The 14,785-nt window shown below is 39.1% G+C and overlaps 1 protein-coding gene across 8 annotated transcripts in view; it reads left to right on the forward strand.

Annotated features, from left to right (window-relative positions):
- The window catches only part of ENPP2 (ectonucleotide pyrophosphatase/phosphodiesterase 2), a 105,556-nt gene that overhangs the window by 22,692 nt on the left and 68,079 nt on the right, over nt 1-14,785 (forward strand). For 7 of the 8 annotated variants that reach the window (XM_036830745.1, XM_036830749.1, XM_036830748.1 and 4 more), the window contains exons 1-2: nt 8,639-8,720; nt 8,940-9,042. In XM_036830745.1, the coding sequence (XP_036686640.1) occupies nt 8,688-8,720; nt 8,940-9,042 (136 nt within the window). In that variant the 5' untranslated portion in view covers nt 8,639-8,687. Of the gene's footprint in view, nt 1-8,638; nt 8,721-8,939; nt 9,043-14,785 lie in introns of those variants that run through there. The other variant, XM_036830746.1, reaches the window with a different exon arrangement.

The raw sequence follows: 14,785 nt of genomic DNA on the forward strand, positions 1-14,785 counted from the left end.
ATGTGCCCAGCCCTTTGCTACCTATTGAGAATGAAACGGAGCAGGGCCCTATGGTCTATTCCCCCCATATCCTCAGCCTGCCTTTTGTCTGTGGAAAGATTTTATCCAAAGAATAAGTTTAATCAGAGTGGTGAGAAAGTGCAGAAACAGAGGAAAACAGTCAAAGGAGACCAAATAATAATAGTTTAGTCATTAAGCATAGTCAAGGACCTTTAGTTCCTTCTCAAGGGCTATAGATAATATTCTGAGCCATATCCTGTGAGCTGTCTTATAGATACTGAAACCCCCGCCAGGTGGAAGAAGTTAACTACAGGATGACCATTATGACATGACTATAGCAATGACATGAGCTGCCACAATTCTGAGGATTGGCCTCAAAGAAATGGAAACAAACCGACCCTGGAACTGAAGATTAACTATACCTAAAACCATCAAGATGAGGCTGGTCAGACCACCAGTGACCAATTTCAAGATGACTGTCAGAGCTGACTGTGCTGTTTCTGCATGTAGCCCCCTCCCTCTGTCTATAAAAGCTCTTGCCCCCTGATTGTCGGGGAGTGGGGGGGGGGGAGTAAGCCTTTGGACCGGCATCTGCCCTCCCCCCACCCCCCAGTGCCCGCATCCAAAATAAAGCAAACTTTCCTTTCCACCAGCCTTGCCTCTTTATTGGTTTTTGAGCAGCAAGCAGCCGGACCCCACTTTCAGTTACATGAACACGATAGCAGATGATGCAGTCTTTATCCTCCTGTATTTAATAATGGCTAATATTTGTACGATTCCTATGTTCAAGTACTGAGCTACCTGCTTAACATGCATTATATCATTTGGTCTTCATATCAACCCTGTGTGATGAGAACTATTATTATTTTTATTAAAAGAAATCTGAGTTTTAGAGAAGTTAAGCAAGGTCTCACCCTTAAAAGGGGCAGACCTAGGTTGGTTGGACTCCAGAATCCAGACTCTGAGTCTCTATACCATGTTGTTCCTTTCCCCTGCTCTCTGGGGATTTATATTCTTATTGCTGAGACAGGAAATACTTAAATAGAACAGGCAACACTAAAGAACAAGAGATAAATGTTTTGGGTAGAATCTATAGGTTCTTGAGTATAGCACAGTGGGTATTCCAGTTGTGAGGAGGGTTCTTGTTAAGATGCTGAGCCTTGGGGAAAGGAATGGATGGACTAAGATTTGTATGAGCACAATGGAAAGAGGAGCAGGGCTGAGAAATAGCATAAGGAGAAGTGTGGAAATTAGCTTGGACTTCTGGGGGGAATAGTCTGACTAGAGTGAGAGTTTCTGTCATTTATCAATGAAAGATCTGGTTTGAGGGTAATTTGGGTCATATTTTGGTGTGTGTGTAGCTATATGAATACTACAACAAAGGGTAAGGTTTAGAAAAGTATTTAAGTAGTGGAATTAACTTACTTATTGATTGTTTTTGTTTGTTTTTACAAACTGTACTCCTTGAATTTCCACATTTCTGAGAAAGTGCCAGAGAGAGAAGGGAGGTGGCTGCTTAGATGGGATCCTGGCTTCCCACTCCCACTAGAGCAGCTCCAAATTTAGATGTTGGTATTCATTTTGAGATTTTATTTGAAAATAAGGTTTTAATGCTTAAAAAAGTGTTTCAAACCACTGAGTTAGCCCAATAATCCTGCTTTACAGATGAATAAATATGGGCTTAAAGGGACACAGCTAGTTAGTAAGAGAGCAAGAATTCAAGTTCAATTCAAGTTCCAATTTAAACTTCTTGATGCCAAGTCCTTCATTAGACAAACATTTATTGTCTGTTTGTTATATCCCAGGAAAGATTCAAAGCTCTGTGGAGTGCAAGGATGACTGGTCCCTGCATTTGAAGGACCACAAGGGATAGAGATGCCTAAAAAGAGATTATAGACAGTATGGGAGGCCCATTGCTCTGCACGGGAAGGGCAAAATCAGGGGGTGCTTCACAGAGGAGTGACACCTGACCTGAATCTTCACGAATATGTTGGAGTTTGCCAGGGAGAGTAGGTGGAGAAGAGCATTCTAGGCTAAAACAACAAGATATATTAAAGAATGAAGACGTAGGAAAGCACAGCTTAATCAGGGAATAGCAAATAGTTCTCAAATTAAGAAAACTTACCCTTTATTTAGCATTCTCCTGTGTCAGGCATTGTGCCTGACAATTTACATGGATTATTTCATGTAATGTTCTTAAGAATCCTATGAGCTGGATACAGATGAGAAAACTGAGTCTTAAGGTGGAGAAGTAATTCACCTAAGGGTCATGTAAGGTCTCACAGTTAAACAGTGGTAGAGCTGGGATCTGAATCCGGGGAGCTTAATTTTGGATTTAGAGTCCTGTGCACCTTGCTAAGCAGTTTGGATTTTATCCTCTAGGTCAGTGGTTCTCAAATTTGCAGCAGAATCACCGGATGGGCTTGTTAAAACATAGATTCTGGGCTCTACCCGTGAGTTTCTTAGGTAAGACCCAAGGATTTGCATTTCTAACAAGTTTCCAGGTGATTCTGGCCCTCCTGAGGATCACACTTTGAGAACTGCTGTGATAGGAAGCTACTGGAAGGTTTTCAGTTTGGGGTGAAAATCATCAGATTTGCCTGTATTTTATGCAGTGCTCTCTGGGTAAGGAATGGAAATGAATTACAAGTTGGATGAGAGACCTCAGTGAAATGGTGTTTGAAGGGGGAAGAGAATGCAAACAGGAAGAATAGTTATGAGATGAACTTCTAATGTGTGTCCAGAAGAATGAAGATGAAGAGATGAATCTAAAAGTAATCACACAGAAAGATAATTTAGGTATTAATGACACTCAGCAGGCTCTGATAAAAGATAGTAATAATTGTAATTAATAATGAGACTCTGCAGACATGGTTTCTGATTAGAAACAAGAGATGAAAGGATTGTAGAACAAAAAGTGGCTTTAAGGTTTCCATGAAAAGAAGTTGGAGAGCAGGGTGGCTGTTGAGGTAGCTGTGTTTTGAACATGTTGAGTTGAGGCCCTTGTGTGGCCTCATAGAGAGACATCACGCTATAGTGGGAAGAGGACCAAACTGGCTTAGAAGGCCTGGTTTCTAGAAACTCAATCACCCATTCTACCATTTTGAGATGTCACCTACCTCCATTTCTTTATCTACAAGTGGTGTTGGTAACAGCTTCTCAGCCTGCTTATGTGAGACTAGAGGGTAAAGGCTGAGCGTTTCCAACCTTGTGTTGATACTTTTAGTAAAACAATTTTCTCTAGTCACATACCCACTGATTCGTGCTCAGATGTTACACAGTCCACATGGCAAAGTAGACTCAAACGTCTTTCATTCACCTGGACTTTTACATGCACGTTTCAGAGTAACCAAGAAAAAAAAAAAGACTTAAATTGAGTTTGAGTTTTAAAATGTTTTATTATAAGCTAGGGTTAGGAACAAAGCTGAGTTATTTACTGTGTGGGGTAATTCTTCTTAACCTCAATTATGAATAAATGTATTTTCAAGTGTTTCAAGTCTACTATAACTTTACTTTAAATCCACTGCCTTAGAAGATTTTTAAGACTACTGACACGTTTTAAAGCTATTAGCGAGATCCCTTATGTTAACTATTTAATTCTAGAGTGTTAGCAAATGGATACATGTCTCTAAGTCTTTCTTATAATCCCATTAAAATTTAAGAAGTGACTTTACTGGTCATCACAATCATTGCGTATTCATTCACTCAGGAGTCATCACATTTCACACCTTCCTGCCCCTCAACCTCCATACCCAGCGCATTAACAAGTCCTTTTCCTATAACTCTCCCAGTTTTCTGCCTCTCCACCAACACCATAATTTTCTTGGTGCAAAATATCACTCAGTGTCTTTTGTCTGGATTACTGCTGTCATTTCCAAACTAATCTACTATATCCATTTTGACTCCCTCCAATTCATAACCACATCGTACAGAGATTAATGCTTCATATCTAATTAAGCTTCCACCGACTTAAGCCCTTTAAAGGCTTTCCAAAGCTTTTAGGATAAAGACTATACCACCCTACAAGACTGATGAGACCCCACATGGACTGACCTCTACTAACCTCTCCAGTCTTATTTCACTCCAGGCTCCCTTTTGTCTCCCTGAACTAGTCAAACGGGCTGTCTTCTCTTCTGGTGGATGCCTGGTGTCTCCAGCCTACAACCTTTGCGGATCCTGTTTGCTCCGCCTAGAATCCTTTTCTCCTTTCTTATCTAGTTACCCCCCTCTATCCCTCAAATCACGTCTCATCTGACACTTTTCAGAGTCTTCCGTGACCTTCTTCTTTTTTTTTAAAGGGAATGTTATTTATTTATTTATTTATTTATTTATTTTATTATTTATAGCTGTGTTGGGTCTTCTTTTCTGTGCGAGGGCTCTCTCTATCTGCGGCAAGCGGGGGCCACTCTTCATCGCGGTGCGCGGGCCTCTCACTGTCGCGGCCTCCCCTGTTGCAGAGCACAGGCTCCAGATGCGCAGGCTCAGAAATTGTGGCTCATGGGCCCAGTTGCTACGCGGCACGTGGGATCTTCCCAGACCAGGGCTCGAACCCGTGTCCCCCGCACCGGCAGGCAGACTCTCAACCACTGCACCACCAGGGAAGCCCTTCCGTGACCTTCTTGACCACATCAAACCTGAATTACTTGTTCTCATAGCATCATTGACTTCTTTACGTCTATGCTTGCCACAGCTGCAATTTTACATTTATTTCTGTGTCTATTTGATTGATATGCAGCCAGGGGACCATGTTTAGTTTGGCTCCTTGTATAGAACTAGTGCCCAGAAGAGTGCTTGGTACACAGTAGGAGCTAATGAACATTTGTGCAATGAATGCATATTCTTAGAGAGTGTTTCAGTCAGGGGCTCATGCTTCGATTCCATTGGGAATAAGTGTAATGCATAGAAGTTTATGATATAAGTTGATGTCATTGAAAGAGGTGACAGTGTTGATTTCAGCTTTCAATTGTGTAATAAGTAATAACACAAGTACTGTTTTCATTTGAATAGGCGTATGCTATTTCTCCACTGGAGAAACCCCCGGGACCATAGATTACCCGTAAAACTTTGCCTCTGTGGTTTAAACTCTTAAGTGGTGTCTACTTTATACACACAGGCAGTCCTGGGTTGTGGGAGCGATTGAGCCTGCTTGGTTTTCTATTAGCTGTCATGATTTTTTGCTCCATTTAGATTGGCAAATCCCTTTCGCAGAGACTGTTGTCCGGTTTTTATTCTGAATTTTCTAATAGTCCTCAACCACAGCAGAACTGAAAAACAAGACTTAAAGAGTTGTAAAATAGGATAGGAAGAATACACATGGGTGCGGTTTTCTTACTTTCCTGGTGTATGTGCTGTAGTGACTGCTAAGTGGTACCCCTGAAAATCAGGTGGTCAGTGGCTGTCTAACACCATAGTCTTAGAAGTATCCTGGGACTAGAATTAAGTCAAGTCAAGGCACCATGATTGCAGTTAATTTTGCACAATGAGAAGCTGGACATTGATAAAGTTTGAATCGTTCATGAACGCTTCATAATTACTGCAGGAGGCAAGAATGACAACCCTCAATTACAGATCTTTCAAATCTCACTGTTAACCTCAAGCCCTCTTACCTTAATCAGGGCTTGGGAACAAGGATTCACAGAAGCATTTCATGAAAAGATGGACTGTGCATTTGTATAAATGCAACTACTGTATTGCTATTAAGCAATACACACACTGCTGCTTCGTACCACCAGCAAAGTAAATAAAATACTATTCTGCTTCTTACAGTTTGGAGATGATCCCCATGGAGGAATAGCCACGGTTTGTCATTGAGATTGAAACTTTAATGTCCAATTAGTAGTGAATGCTATTAATGGTGTATTAAAATTACATTATGAATTAGATCAAGCAAGTCAACATTCAGGGCAGAAATTAATTGATTCAGAGTAATTTATTCTAATGCTCTGTTGTTCTTACATTATTTGTATGAGAATGTGGTCCTTACATTGCTTGCATCAGAATAGCCTATTGTGTCAGTTCTTGTCTGGCTCCTAAACTCCCCCTTTCTTCTCCTCACCTCCTGGAGCTAATGAATCAGAATCTTGGGGTTTAGACAGTAAGCATCAACATTTTAAACAACTGCCCAGGGTCATTCTTATGCCCAATAAAACTTGAGAACCACAGAATGATTTTTAGGGCCTGAGACTTGTCAGATTTGTTTGGGTTCTCTCCTGCCAGGGGGCGGTGTTCTCTGAAATATGGCTGGATTAATAAACCAAGCGGAAAGTTAATTTTAGTCTTTCTCATACACTTTCTTGTTTCCTGACCCCAACCATGGTTGACCTTATACCAAAAATCTTAAATACCAGAGCAGGTGAACTTTCTTGATTCGGTTTTGTTATAGAAGGTTTTAGACTATATTTCAGTCATTTTAGTTGAGTTTCTGGACGTGCGGTATGCGTTATCAGGCTTTTTGGTTTTCTCAATTTTAGATAACGAGGGGTAATTTTATTTTGTGTTTGATTTGATGCCCAAGATGGGGACTTTGGTCATCCTCCTGACAGTTAATTTATAATGATGTCTTTTAGTAAAATCCTGTGTAACTGCGTTAGATGGGGTGTGTGTGTACATGTGTGTGTGTGTGTGTGTGTGTTTGTGTGAATGTGTTCCGTGCACACAATGACCTGGTAGAAGATAAAGTTCTTTGGCAGATGGTTAACAGAAATAGTGGCTGACTTCAATCCTCTTAGATAATTGGTAACAAGTGCTGTACAGAAGCCAATTCTGGATCAACCTGGCTATTACACTTCAGACTTTTTCCCCCTGCACAGCTACTCTGCATGTCAAAAAAAATTAATGGATAATGTTCAGCTTCTGAGTCTAATTTTTTTTCAAGGGGAGCCTTCACTGTCCTCATGCTGGATTTCTACCATCAAATGTCAGACAGATTCTAAATCTGCTGGACTCCGGTGAGGGCTGGGGAAGCTGGCGAGGGCGGGGGAGCACTTTGGAACACTGTGGTATACGGTGCAGTCACAGGCTTGCCTTGATATTTTCCTTTTAGCTTGATAGTTGTCCTCTGTAAAAGCAAGCCTGCATCTTGAAATTGAACATAAAGAGTAAAAAAATCTTACGTGGGGTTAACATCTTTCATAAGCCTTGCTAAATGCAGGACCCCAAATCATTTCAGTATGGCACACAGACTAAAGCAAGAGACTTCTACAGAAAAATTCATAAGCCTGCCATCTCTGCAAGACTGCGAAATGAAAAGGACGTTAGAAAGGCGGCTAAAAGTTTAGCACTGTGTTTTTTTTCTTTTGTTCAATTAGCTGTTACTAAATTCTAGAATATCTAATGAAACCCAGGACTAATGTGCAATCCACCATAAACAAGTTCTGGCTTTTGTGCTATCAGGTTTTATTTGAGCTGAGCCACTGCTTCCTCAGTAATTTGTTGCGTGGTAAGCGCCGTATTTGTTTACATACACACATATGCTGTGTGTAAGAACCATGGTCACCGGGTCCGGCCGGAGAAAATCCAAAGATAAGCTTTCCTCCCTCATTTGAATCCTAAAAGTGTACAGTATTTAAAGACCTCTCAGCTTTTGAGGCCTTGATATTTTTTAGAAGTCTCCTGATTGCCAACTAGGTTAGTAAAGAGACTTTAATGCTCACGATAGCATCAAAGGGCACAGTGTTTGGTGGCTAGATGTTAATTTATCTGGGAAAAACCTAGGGAAGCAATTCTTTAAAGCTAAATTCTTGCTGCCATTGAGATTTCCTTCCTCAATTCAATCATTAATAAAGCTTTCCCATCGTACCCCTGCTGCTCCCGCACCCCTCCCAAAAAACAAAAACAAAAGCAAAAAAACCCAAAAAACCCAAAACCCAAGCTGACAGTTTTTTTGGGAGGAAGAGGCAGAGAGACGTGAAGTTATATTGTCCCTCCTCACCGGGCAGAAGAACTTTGTGTTGCTTAGTTGGCATTCCCAGTATTTTGATAAAAGTTACTTCTCTAAACTCTAACAACAACATGGGGAAACATAATGCTCTCTCTTGTGTTTAGTTACAATCGTGGGAGATTTCATCGTGAGAAATATTTGAGGAGTCGGGAGTAGCTGAGAATGTGGCAAAAGGGACAGGGTCGTTTAAACTGCCAGAAAAGTAAATAAATAGGCAAGACAGAGAAAGTTATTAGGTTTATAAATTATAAAACTTTCCTTTTAGAAAAAATAAAGTCGTGAGGTTGACTACATTGAATAACTACATTGTAAACCTTAAAAGCTTAGAGCGGGTAGAAACCCTTTTATGGCTCTGTTTCATTTTTATCGGATAAAATGCATTTGGTTTCTTTTTTTAAAACCATGTTTTTAGGAGGGAAGAAAAATGAACATGCAGTGTTATTGGCTACAGCGACATAAGAAACCCTTATGTTACCAGAGGAAACCACATGAAAGTATCTGTGTGTCAGGGGAGGGACAGATAGGGGGTGGAGAGAAGGAGAGGGATATTTCAAGCTTCTTATGCGCAGAGCTGCGATTTGTGAACAAACTGTGATGAAATCAAGCTGTGGACAAATCAGAGGAGCCTGTCAACCTCCCAGGTGGGATTACTTGTAGTTAATAGACTGGACTCAGAGCCCCAAAAAGCAGTGCATTCAGTGTAGGCAAACAGAACACACTGCAAAAGGCTTTCCAAGAACCCTCTGCCATGGCCAGGAGAAACTCCTGCCAGCTGTATCAGGTAGGAGAATGACAGAATGCCAGGGGAAAGCCTTGGTCTTCAGAGCTGCTTCCTGATTCTGAATTTTCTTTTTGTTTCTAAAATGAAGACAGCGCTGTATGGTGCCTTTGGGAAGTTGTAAGATTGGGGGGAGATGTTGAAGTCATTTGCATTGCCTTCCTGGAATTTGATTTAGGCTTGTCTGGCTGCATTGACAATTTGAGCTCTTTATTCCCTTAGGTAATATCCCTGTTCACTTTTGCTGTTGGGGTCAATATCTGCTTAGGATTCACAGCAAATCGAATTAAGAGGGCAGAAGGATGGGATGAAGGCCCTCCTACAGGTAAGTGTAGCAACTATTCCCATTTTCAATCTTTTAAAAATTTTATGCATTGGGTAATCAATGTCAGCTCATTAAGAAATTCATCTTTAAGCTAATCTTGCAGTGTAACTACTTTAGTCCTAGATGTCTCTGGAATAAAAGCAGCTCTGTGTATAATTCAGATAGGATAATGTGGTTTAATGAGAGAACATTTATGATCTCTTCATGCTAGATAACTGGCTATTTAAATCTCTGTCCTCTGAAATTTCTAAATGTTAAGATAATATTAAAGCTCTTGTGAATTGACAAGGCTGAAACAGAAATGGTGAGAACAGGTGCTGGCTTAATATTAAAGATCCATGAATTTGATTTATTGTCATGTGGTATGAGATGTAGTATTTGTTTTCAGAAAGTTCTGACCTAGAGAAAAATAGGAATAGAAGTACAAAAGGCAGGGAACTCTCTTTGTGAAACTTCAGGGCTATGAGATTAAGATTTACCTAGAACAGGAAAAATATAAAAGAGACGAGGTGCTTAGAAGAGCTTACAAGGTTGAGTTGCACTCATTGATTTTTCTTTTGGACTGAGGAGGGGTAAGTTTTAATAGTGTGCCTTGACTTAACTAATAGAACTGAAGTGAAAGAGTTTCCTTTTACAATACACTGTGCCATAAGCAGTGTGGGAATTCTTATGAAGGAGCTCCTTGTGCAGATGGAGGGGCTTAACTGACCAGGTCTTAAGTAATGAGTTGGTTAATTTCCTGGAAATTGGAGCTGCTGATGCTTTTATAAATAAAAATTACACATTAAGTAATGGGTACTCTATGGGGCAATCTTTTCTTGACTTTTCCTGACATCTCAGCAGGTTTGTCTGCCTTCCTGTGCATTTTGTATTTCTCTGCACTGTATTTCTTGACCTGACTCATAAGAGACTCTCACCTGTCTCTGTTTAGCCAGCATGAGCACTTATTAGCCAAGTTATAATCCATACATGGATGGAATACTGAGTCTTCCTTACATCAAGCAAGTAACTTTTGAGTAAGGGTGAAAAAATTATATTAGAAGTAGTTTAGTGCATCCAAGTGGGGTGTGCTTGGGGTGAAAAGTGAGAAAATAGATCATAAAAATTGCACCCCCAGGGAGCCAAATGGACAGAATGAGTTGTCTTCTGTTGGGGAAGGGGAGGAAAGTAGATCACTAAGCTGGAGAAACCTGTTTTTATTGGTAACAAATGCTCTCTTCAAAGACTTCTTTTTCTTGTTCCAGACAAGTATAACTCCCATTCACACTGACTGTAACTGTTCAGACTGGAAGGGGGGAATTGGATCCTTAGTTTGGTCACGTGGGCAAGCTAGCATCTTGAGAGCCCACTGCTGGTTCTTTCCAATGGACCCTAAAGGAACTTTTTTCCTGTTTTGTATTAATATATTACTTTGGCTAAAACTGATATTAAAAGTGATTTCCCTGATGAATGTTGTAAAATCAAGTCGCCCATTATTTTCAAAGTTGACTTCTTTGGAAAATGGTCATGAAAGTCCTGGATTGGCACCCTGGATCTGTACCACTTGCAGGGCCATCTTGGGGAAGTCACTTGTGAATTCTTCTTCCTTAGTTGTACGACAAGGAACAGGCCTAGATGATTTTTAGTTTTCATTCTGTATTTGAAAAAAAAAAGCCCATGATTCTGTCCACTCTGTTTCATTGCCTTTTGAATGTGTGTGCTCTCTTCAGGAGAACTTGAAAAATATAGACCAGATTTACTAATCCTTGAATATATTTTGTGTATAATAAATTATTTCCATACGTTATTAAGAACAACTGTAAGAACTAATGAATCAATGCTACTTCTGGAAAAATAATATAATCTAAATTATCAACTATAAATCTAAGTGATCTTAAACATACTACAAAATATTTGCTTCTTGAATTATTTAATTAAATCATTGATTATTTTCAGCCTTTATGGTATCTTCTAAAATAATTTATTAGTGAAAATTCTACGGCTAAGAAGTATTAGTCTTGGGACACAACGCCATTTAAGTCTGAGTTTTGGGACTTTGGTATACCTGACACTTTTTACTTTAAATTTTCTGTTGATATAGCTTACCGGCTGTCTAGGCACTGTGGATGATTTCTCCTGAATAAAGACCAAGATGTACTTTGGAAACTGGGTGAGAGCATAGTGCAGAGAATTTAAGCATTTTCATCTTTTTAAATGTTATATGTGCCTGAAATGACACATATACTTGGTTATTCTGTCAGCAAAGCCTACACATCGGAAAACACTGGGTGAACTATTACTTATGTATTAGAACAAGGAACTAGGAGGAAACGCTGCTATGCTTATTTTCAACAACGCTTTCATGTTCCAGAGAAATCCTGGGAAGCTAGATGCTTCGAGATCTTTCCACCAAATAGAAGGAACATAAAGGGTATTGACATATGGCCAGCTTCAGACTGACCGGAGCAAGACCTCTCATTCACAAGCACTCAGTTTCTTGTTTAGCAAATGAAGTTCCTCAGAGTCCTCAACTGTAGCTGAGAACGTTCTGTATTCACGCAGACCCTTGCTGCTGTACTACGGACTGAGGTGTTAAGTTTCAAGGCTGTGGCAGTGCAAACTGTTATAATTAATTAACTAGCACACTTGTTAGCTGAATTTTTTGTTAGGATGTTGTGATCTATTGGAAATCATGGTAGAATAGGATTTCCTCTACCAGATCATAGAAGATCTATAGATTTATTAGAAGATACGAAATGAGCAGAGCTAATTATAATTCTGTTGGGTAAATGTAATGGGCCATCAGGTAGATGAGATGGCTGGAATAACCTTTCAAAGAGAATGTAAAGCATATGTGCAATTCAGTTTGACATCCTTGTCCCATACATCTGATGTAGCCAGCTTGATTTACCTTTAAAACTGCAAGCGAATTTATGTGTATACAAGTGTGTTTGCACTCATGTAATGTGCATATGTGTATGTTTGTGGTGTGATGGTGGAGTCTATTTCACTGAAGCTGGTGATACATACTCTTCCAGCCTCCAGGTGGAAATGGGATATCCTCTGAGAGAAGCAAGTTGATACTTGAAAGACAAAGGGAAATTTATAAGCTTGTGAATAACTGGCTAATACGGACTGGAAAGCTCAGTCCAAGTCATCACCATTTTTAGTGGCTTGAAAGTTTAAAACTATGTGAATGTGAATGAAATTCATGGGGAAATGTGAAATGAAGAGTGTCTCTAACAACTTTATGAGTAAAGCTTTTCTTTGTGAATCCTGGAGAAAGCAGACAACGGTGATGGGAGCGAGAAGGTTCACGTTCATTCGATAACTTTGGGCACCTCATTCTACAATGAAAAGTCACTTCAGTGATAGGGTAGCAGCATGTAGGAACTGCAAAGCTGACAGATATATCAGTCATTACTCTGCAAGGAAAATTAAGGGGACTATCACGTCATGGGATTTTATGTTAAATCTAGTGTAGAAATCAGAGGGAGTTTAAGTCAATGGAATGAAATAATTTGAATTAGAATTTAAGGAGGGCATGGATTTTTCAGTTCATTGTTAATTGGTGCTTTGGTGCAGTGGTTTTTCATTTGTCTTAAAAACGATACAGAATCTTCTGTCTTGTTGCATTAACCAGAAATCTCCATCTTCAATAGAGTTCAAATAGAATATATCTTCCAAGATCATGTCTTAAAAAGAACATCTAAAATTCAGAGCTTATGTACATAATTTGAAAAATCCTTTGTTAGTGAAAATGGTATTGTAGTTATAGTCAGATGATCTGAGATTGCAGCTAGGCCTTTGCTAACTCAAGTTAGGCCTAGAGCTCTGCTCTTCCAACCAGGAAAATGGGGGTAATGTTGCCTCTTTATCCGAAAAGATTTTTTAAAACAAAATGCCATGCTAAGACTGATGAGAATATAAAGTGTTAAGTATAAGATGATACACTTAATTTACCACCAATTTTGTTTGAAAGTCAGTGTCTAAATTTTTACCCTATCAAGTTGACAATACCTGCTATATAAAATGATGTTTCATTGTTTGGTAGCAGATTTGTAAATTGTTCAGACTTACACTACTGACTACTCTCATAAATGCTATTTGAGTGGTTTATAAGTGAAATTAAAGTCTTAAATTTCATTCAAGTCATCTAGAAATCTGTTTTCTTGTAGTTTATGAGGTCTTTCTACATGAGGATGTTGTATTTAAAAACACATTGAAAGTACAGGTGTTTGAAAACTTCCCAGGTGGACCTATTTATTAAAAAAATTGTCTATGAAATCTGGTTCGGAAGCTGTGAAGAGGAGATAATAGTGATGCCTAAGTAATAGGTATTTATAGAAAATGATGTATTTAGGAAGCAGAGATACAGACATGCAGGCCTGTATGTAAGTGCTGCTTTCTAAGGGATGAGGTCAAAATGTATGGACACCAAGGGGGGAAAGGGAGGGTGGGATGAACTGGGAGATTGGGATTGACCTATGTACACTACTACATATAAAATAGATAACTAATGAGAACCTACTGTATGGCACAGGGAACTCTACTCACTGCTCTATGGTGACTTAAATGGGAAGGAAATACAAAAAGGAGGGGATATATGTATAATATAGCTGGTTCACTTTGCTGTACGGCAGAAACTAACACAACATTGTAAAGCAACTATACTCCAATAAAAATTAAAAAAAAAAAGAAAAACAAACAAACAACAAAAAGAAAAAATGACTTCAGTACAAGAAGGTATGACCAGAAAGAACGAATCATATACTCCAGAAGAGGCATCAGACAGTATTAAATCCTCGAGTTGGGTGGTATCTTGAGTGTCATTCACGTTGTCTGCCTCCTTTCCTTGCATTTTATACTTCACACAGGGCAGGAAGACACAGGAGAACCAGATCTGTTTCAATGCTCTTGAAAAGGAGGCGACATAACCACAGTCTGTTTCATTTCAAGCCTTTACTCTCACTGTCAGGAAATACTAGGGCTGGGAACCATGGAGAATGGGAGGAACAGAGAGGGTGTCATATCGCAAACTCTGAATGCAGGACCAGACAAAACTTAGAAGAATCATCCAGCTTTATGCTGAGCTAAATGTTTTCAAACTTAAATACAGCCTCCTTCACTGGCCATCATCCAAATCTGAAAATTTCCATTTTGCAGAGAGAGTTGGAGGGAAATATGATTGGGACTCCAGGATGAAGTAATGTTTAGGTCACAACTCTTGTCATGAATTAGGTTCTTTCCAATAGTCTAATTAAATTATCAATAGTATTTCTTCCGTATATAAATGACACCAGAATTCCACAACGCTACCTCTGTGTCGATATGCTAAGATGGAATGTTTTAGAAATAAGGTTTTACTTAAAGAAATAAAAATAATTTCACTTGTTTCTATCAGAATTATGAATTTGAATGAAATAAATCAGGTTTTACGTTGGTTTTTTTTTCTAAATCATGAAATTATGCTTCTGTGAAAAAAAAGAAATGTATAACATTGTTTTATGCATATCATACATGTACATACACACATATTTTAAAATTTGAAGTTCCTATTTTCAAAAAACTTCCGTCTGTGTAGATCTGTAACATTTATTTTTTAAGATTCTGCAACAGACTAGTTTCTTTGAAGTAAAATAACACCATTTAAGTATGTAATTAAATTGGCAAATGTCTCATACAAAATTTCAAACCCCCATTGCACCTAGCACAGATTTCTGACTTGATCCTTTTGAAGTTTTTTGTTTGTTTGTTTGTTTCG

This window comes from Balaenoptera musculus, chromosome 17 (genome assembly GCF_009873245.2).
Source record: "Balaenoptera musculus isolate JJ_BM4_2016_0621 chromosome 17, mBalMus1.pri.v3, whole genome shotgun sequence".
In the NCBI taxonomy this organism is placed as follows: Eukaryota; Metazoa; Chordata; class Mammalia; order Artiodactyla; family Balaenopteridae; genus Balaenoptera; species Balaenoptera musculus.